Source organism: Lactuca sativa, chromosome 2 (assembly GCF_002870075.4).
Source record: "Lactuca sativa cultivar Salinas chromosome 2, Lsat_Salinas_v11, whole genome shotgun sequence".
NCBI classification, from domain to species: domain Eukaryota; kingdom Viridiplantae; phylum Streptophyta; class Magnoliopsida; order Asterales; family Asteraceae; genus Lactuca; species Lactuca sativa.
Genome location: NC_056624.2, coordinates 161,187,588 through 161,195,506, shown reverse-complemented (window position 1 = coordinate 161,195,506; position 7,919 = coordinate 161,187,588). Strand labels below are relative to the sequence as shown.

General features: G+C 31.6%; 1 protein-coding gene across 1 annotated transcript; it reads right to left on the bottom strand.

The window, feature by feature from the left end:
• Window positions 1-249: 249 nt before the first annotated feature.
• Window positions 250-816, bottom strand: LOC111915958 (uncharacterized). The gene has a single exon (XM_023911587.1). It carries the CDS (start codon window positions 814-816, stop codon window positions 250-252), a length of 567 nt encoding a protein of 188 aa, XP_023767355.1.
• Window positions 817-7,919: the final 7,103 nt, after the last annotated feature.

Below are 7,919 nucleotides of genomic sequence, written 5' to 3'. Positions count from 1 at the left end.
AATGACATTGTATTTAACACAAAAAACATGATATATCCAAATTTAAACTATAGACCTAAGAGCAAACGAGCAAAAACTATTTTGATTAAAATTAAAATAACACCCCTGTTTTTCTAATTTTCCCATTTCCCAACACAAATAAAATATGATACCACAACATCATAAACCATAAACAAACACAATGGCAAATCAATATGGTATATTATTTCAATAATAACAAGGAAAATTAAATTACATATGTTACCAAAATCACCGATTCGTCGATTTCATGGCGTCAACTTCTTCTGCAGAAGGAGGGACAGGTTTGGAAGCGCCAGGGATATCAACGCACGCAATCTCATCAGGACGGATGTGAGGCTCTTCGTCATGGTAATGGAACTCCTCGTCCTCCTCCTCGTCGGAATCACCGCTGAAATCAAACCATCTGGAGAAGAAGATGGACCAGATCAAATACATGGTGGCCGCAGTTAGGGCTCCGCATCCAACACCAAAGAGAAGAGCGCCGACGATGCTCATAATGTCCATGGTGCGATCGCGAATCGAGGTTTTGACCGAGGAAGCATAGGAGGAGGAATAATAGGTCTGCGAATGCGAAGTGAGAACGTCATCGGAGGAGGATGAGTCAACAGGGCGGTGGAATTGGCGGATTTGGGTGACGAAGAAGGTGAGACGATGGGAATTGGTGACCGTGGGGTCATGGGATTGGGAGGATGAGGTGATGAAGAATATGGTTTTGCAAGGTCTTGCGGCGGCGGAGATTGCGAAGACGGTGATGAAGAAGGAGAAAAGTAGGCGACGGGAGGTGGTGGACGCCATTGACGGAGAGGAGACTCGGAGGTGTTTGGTTTGACGTTTGAGTCAATCAAGGGTGGTTGCATTGGTAAAATGTGTGGTAATTCAAAATTGGTTCCTCAAAAGGTGTATTCTTGTGCTCAACAAACAAATTCATAAAAACCACCAAAGTTTCACAAATTTCATTGTTGAAAAAGTTTACTTGATCCAAGTATAAGTAACGTTGAATTCAAATAATAACTTAATCTTAATAAATTAGGCTAGATGGAGATGCTCGAGAGTGAGCTCAGCACGTCCTAGGTCCTACGTGTAACACCGCACCCTCAACTCGGTATGTTGAATGGGAAGGGTTAACTCGGGAAAAAAAACTACTATATTTAAAAAATAAACTTTTTTTTTAATATAACTGTTTTTTCTTCAAAATTTAAAATTGCAAACCATTCATCAACTAATGTAAATACCAACAATCTTCTTTATTTTTCACCATATTCAAACCTTCTTCATTTATAGAACTTTTTTTATTTTCTATAAATTTTAAACCTTCTTCATCTCTCAAAATGACCCGTCTTTGGGACACAAATGAAGAGATCATTTTAGCTCGTGCATGGATCGATGTAACTGAATATCCAAATCACATCAACTTTTAGATAAGTCTTTTTTTTTTGGAGTGAATCACCCAACGATACAACCATGGAGTGAGCGAAGGACGCCTCTAAAGTAAATATCGACCTTCGTCAAATGGAGAAAAACAAACGTAGTGGTAGTACAGTTTCACATTGTATTTCGTAGGATAATGCGTAATTCAATAAATGATGTGAATGATGGAATGATGGTAGTCAATGCTATTCAAACTTACCGTGTAGAACGTAACAAACCTTCCTACTTTGTAGAGTTTTGGCAAGTTGTGATTAGGTCCGACAAATGATTTCAATATATCGATTGAGTTGTATTATGTGTTATTTTAATTTCAAGCTTATTCCTATGTTTTTTTTTATTTCAAGTGTCTTGTATTTTATTTTAATTTCAAGTTTGTTGTGTTTTATTTAATTTTAAGTGTATTTGTCTTTTTAATTTTAATGAAAAATTTAGTTTTACATAACTAATATATTATGTTTTATATAATTAATTTTACTTTAAATAAAATAAAATAAAAATCTTGTGACAAAAATGGAAAACCACTATACTTTAGCAAGTACAACGTGAATATGACAAATAAAAATGTATGACAAAAATGATACCATTCTTTTCAAAACTTTAAAATATTATACCTCATGTTTAACAAAAAAAAGATAGATGTATTTTTGTCCTTCAAAAATAAAGTTGGTTTAAAAATGAAGTTTTATTAGACCAAGGGGAGTGGACTACGGGTTGACAGCACCAAGTGTCACATAGATAGGGGAACACCGCTCCCCCTATGCGATCTTGGGTGCAGTTTTACCGCACCTCTTTCCCATTCTATTGTGAATTTTGATTGGCTAAATGGGTTGACCGTTGGCAACGGTCGGAAATTGAATGAAATATATATATATATATATATATATATATATATATATATATATATATATATATATATATATATATATATATATATAGAGAGAGAGAGAGAGAGAGAGAGAGAGAGAGAGAGGATTGAATATGAACTATAAATATTGTGTGAATGTATGACCATTTTTGGTTTATTGGATTAAACTAAAGAATGATTTGTGATTAAAGGGTGTATATTATTAAGATAGAATATGTTTACTATTTAATTACATTTAATTAATTGTAAGGTTATTGTAGTCTATTAATCTGTTTTTAAAAATGAAAGATTCCTTATTCTCTCCTAATTTGATGGTATTTTTATTAAATTCTTATTTATTTTATTTAATAAAATTAAATATTGATAATTATATCATTTTTAGCAAAACACATGTTATAACAATTTGCATCAAAATAATAATATTTTTATTGCAACATTGATATATTTAAAAAAAAATAAAAAAATAACACAAATATGAATTTCTTATGTATTCTTTAAAAATAAGGATTAAGAATCATTTTAACTTAACAAAGAATCAAATATTCTTGTAGAATTTAGGGTTAAAGAATGATTTAACTGGTTGAATCTTCCATATATATATATATATATATATATATATATATATATATATATATATATATATATATATATATATATATATATATATATATAAAGAATATTCTTGAAAGAATATAATATTTTGTGAGATTAAAAGAATAAGATATGAATTGTAAATTCATAAATGACACTCTTGAAGAATAAGATGTGATCCAAATGCATAACTTATATTTTTGAAGAGTAATATAACATATTTGAAAAAATAAAAAATATTCTTTAAAAATAATACATAGAATAAAGGAAAGAATATATATATATATATATATATATATATATATATATATATATATATATATATATATATATATATATATATATATATATATAAAAGTACATGAAACATTCTTGTAGTAAACACACATCTTGACTTGTAGCTCCATTCAGTAATTATTTTTCATTCTTCATTTCAATCTTTTTTGTACTTTATTCTTCAAGAATCAGTTTCAGAATGTATTTTGAATTCTTATATCTACATCAAGATTCTTTGAGAATGAGATAAAAATTACCTACATATAAAAAAGCAAAATCCATGAATCAATAATTATTGTAAATAACATTCATGAATTGTTATAAGCAACTAGAGTTTCCGAGAAACAAAAATCATGAATTCTTTAAGAGTGAGATAACATATCATGTAAACCAAATTCATGATTCTTTAAGAATATAGTAATAATGTCCCAATATCACATGATCATGTGTTTTGATTTTGTTTTTCTAATTTGGGCCTATGTATTGAATCTTGAAATTTATTGTAACAACCCCTAGTTAGGATAGAAATATAATCTAATTATCTTAGAAAAAACTCCAAAAACTTTATTGTAAAAAATCATGATTAATTCATATGATCATGTGCTTTACAATTATGATTTACCTCAAATAACATATGTTTATATGTATAGATGTACTTAGGTGTTGTGCAACCACTCCTCCAAATCTATAAATTCTTCCCAAGGAGCCATAATAACCGGTTCAATTCCCACAGATATGGGTATCAATTTACATGTATTATAAACTATGGAGAGCTTTGACCTCCGAGTCCAAAAACAAGCCAACATGTACTATATTCATGTTTTCTGGATTTAAGTTGAAGGGCAACATTTAATGTTCTTGAAAAAAAATATAGGGCTGACAAGCTACAAATTCGGTACAAGCCCAATCATGGAAGTATACTAATATAAATAATAAAGGTAAAATGGTTGAACTAACTTCATGTTGGATGATATTTTGTGGAGTCTGCAAATTTGGACCAAATATCATTGACAAAAAGGTAAAAAGAAACAACATAAATTACTCAAAAGTTAATGTAAAGAAAAAGAGAACTTACTAATGGTGGTGGTGACAAAAAAAAATGCATAATTACAATAGCAAATCGTCGAACAGTTGGCAGGTGTTAACCAAACACACACATACACAAAAAAAAAAAGAGAAAATCATGACTTCAATCCTCCAAAAATTAAATTCCAATTATCATTGTTCCAGTGAAAAAAAAAAATCAGAGCCAATGCATTTCAATCTTCCTTCGATGACCTTCAAATCTATACATGAGGCTTATGGTTGTAAAGATGGTGACATGAAGAAGAAGGTTATGGCATTGTTGCGAAATCGTGATGATGGGTTTGGTGAATCTGTGATGGTGGATGGTTAGGGTTTAAGCAGGTGTTAGGTATGGTTGTGAACTTGTGATGATGTTAAACGAAACGCAAATGACATGGATGGTAAGATGTTCTGGTGATTTTAATTGCCAAAATAAAAGGATTTTAATTTGATGGAAATTATTCAACTTTCTTAAATTATATGTTTTTAAATTTGGTTACCTACTTAACTATTCAATTGATTTTACTATAATACCACTATGAAATGATTGGTGTAGAATAAGTCTTGCATCCCCTAATCCCCTAATCTAATAAATAAACCAATTTTGACACGTGGCAATTTCTTAGCATCTCCCCCATCGAATTTTCCCGCTCAAAGTTTCTATGTGAATTTCCAAAAATGCCCTTTCTTCATCTTAATACCCCATCCACTTCATTCTCGCTCTGGCATTAGAAACAATTAAGAGTTTCCAAGCGATAAATCAGCCCCCAAATTCCACAAATTAGGGATGTAATCCTATACAATCTGTAGTGATTCAATACTCATTTAACCTACATCACACAAGAAGACCACACATATAAGCCGAAGATTCAACTTCATTCGGTATAAAGTTGAAGATGGTGAAATCAGTATTCGCAAATCTCACACTGATCAAAATTTGGCAGACCCTTTCACGAAGCCCCTTCCTGAAGCAAAGTTTGAAGGACATGCTCGAGGGATTGGACTTTGCTATTCTAGTGATTAGATTTGATCTATGTATTAGTATTGAATATTGGAACATTTTGTAGCATCATGTATCGTAATGAATATGATATATATATATATATATATATATATATATATATATATATATATATATATATATATATATATATATATATATATATATATATATATATATATGATCTTTTCATTAAATATTTATTGAGTTCTTTATTAACATGTTTAATCCTTGAGTAAATTTATTCACTCTAAAATCATAGTAGGTTATTATTATGGGAGCAATAATGAAATAAGGCTAATATGAATTGGAATGGTTGACAAAGTGTTGTAACCGGTTTCATAGGTACTTGACAGAGAGCAAGTATTGGATTGACCCGTTCACGATCACCTCATGGATCGCTATCATGAATGATACTTGATAAAAGGTAATATTGTATATCCTTAACACATGAGATACATATATGGGTCTTGATTATGGAGAATGTTTTGCTTTTATATAGTCAAATGTTGTACTTTAGCCAAGCAGTTATAAAAGATATTTTCAGGTATGATGTGAACCATGCAAAAGACATATGTAGTCAAGATGATATTTGTTCCTCTTATTCGTTGAGAGTTAGACATCTACGACATGATGTAAAGTTGAATGTTATATGAGACTGACTGCGATATATATCTCATGTTCAACATGATGTCTGTAGCAAAAGGATAACTAATAAACTTACCTTACACACCAATTGTAGCCTTCGGCTTCTAGGAATTGGGTGTTGATAGAATGGCACAAAATCGTATGTTGGTGGGGGCGGTAAAATGTTGCTAGACGCTCACCACTATCTATATCAATCTAATATGAGTCTTGTGCAAGTGGGAGATTGAAAGATCTAATATGATCAAGAGTCATATTAGAATGATATTGCTAATTAACATATAATACTAAGGGTCACACTAACAACAACTTCATACAATCGTTTATTTATTAGAAATTATAAATTGGGAAAATATTTATTTCATGGAAATAATTATTTCATAACACAAGTAACATATTATTTCACATGGTATGAATTAATAAGTCATGCACAACCTTTTGGACTAGTTGAATCCTTTAGTCTTTTACCTAAAGAAAAATTTTATATTTTATAAAACTTGGGTGTATAAAATTTAAACCTCTCTCTATTTCTTTAGTCAAAACCATAGCTTCTTTAGAGATGAATAAGTTATTCTCTTTTGATTAAAATAAGGAAAATAATGCATGGGTTAGAAGCATGGGGATACAAGTAGCCTTAGGTGCATGGAGTGCTTAATGGGTTAAGGAATTATGGGTAATATTCTTGCTTTATGAAGGATTTAGAGGCTTTCATTTTGGAGAAACTCTCTTGCATGCATTTTGGCCGAAAATCTCTCATCTCTCTCACTCTCTTACCTTCTTGCAAAGTGTTGAAGTATTGAAGTGTTACTTGCATTCTTTCTTTAAGTCATAATTTTGTTTTGACTTAAAGCTTAAGAGTTGTAACTAGCATTACATCATGTTGATGAATTGTTGGTGTCTTTTGTTTCTACATTCTTCATCAAACTCAAGCCTCCCAAGAGGATTCAAAGGTTGTTATCATCTTCCTTCTTCTATGGTTTTCTTTTTATTTTTTCCATAACTTGCAAGTAGATCCTTGGTGAGTTGTAATTTGTTATTAATTTCAAAATTTCCAAGACCAATCAAAAATTTTAGAAACTTATGTGTATCTGTTGCCAGTAGCCTTGAGATCGGTTGCCAGTAGCGAAAGCATAAAAGACTAATAGAAAATTTTAGAAACTTATGTGTATCTCTTTCCAGTAGCCTTGAGATCGAGAAATTGAACAACAAGTTCCGGTCAGATGATGATTCTGGAGTAGGGTTCGACAGTATCACTAATATTGCATCTGGACAAACCGATTTCGCCATCTCTTCTCGCTACACAGTGTTAAAGATCCCATAAATGGGAATTAAAATAACAAAAAATGATAAACGAGATAAATGATAAACGGGAAGAGGAGTAAGGAGCTTTTGTATAAGTGGTTTTAGTTTGAAATTGTTTTGGTATGTGGTTAATCGGAACCGAAATCTCTGAATCAATCGGTTTGGTCCATCGTCGCTTTTAATATAACTGGCAGATGACGATGGAAAAGATATTGGGTATCATGGAAAAAGACGACGACGATTGAAAAGAGACTGAAACTTATAGATGTTGTCATTAGGTATGCTAAGCTAAACAGAAGTTGTACGACATCCATCATTGATCAACAATTATGAATACCATGCTTCTAGTTAAAGCATAGTCAGCACTAGTACCATCACCATCACCATCACATCCACTTGGTCTTGCTTGAAATTTTCACCGGTGTTGGCATTTTCGCATTCATACTTCAATCAAAACCTTAACACAAACAAAACTCATGCCAGGATAAGTTTTCAAGGTTGGTCAATTTTCCGACGAACATAACATAACTTACAAGGATCAACTCCGACTATGTAAGATCTTCTTGGTTTCTCTAATGGTTGAATCGCCATTAGCGACAACCGTCATGATGGCCTAGAAACGATCGCAAGTGACGGTGACGGCCCTTCTATCGGTTTCGGTTGAGCCCCGTAAACTCGCCAAACTTGAGGCTTCTAACTTTAACCAAAGTTTAAACTATTGATTTG

Bases quoted from the DNA above. Each gene is read 5' to 3' on its own strand.
- LOC111915958 (XM_023911587.1), bottom strand. From the start codon at position 816: ATGGCGTCCACCACCTCCCGTCGCCTACTTTTCTCCTTCTTCATCACC.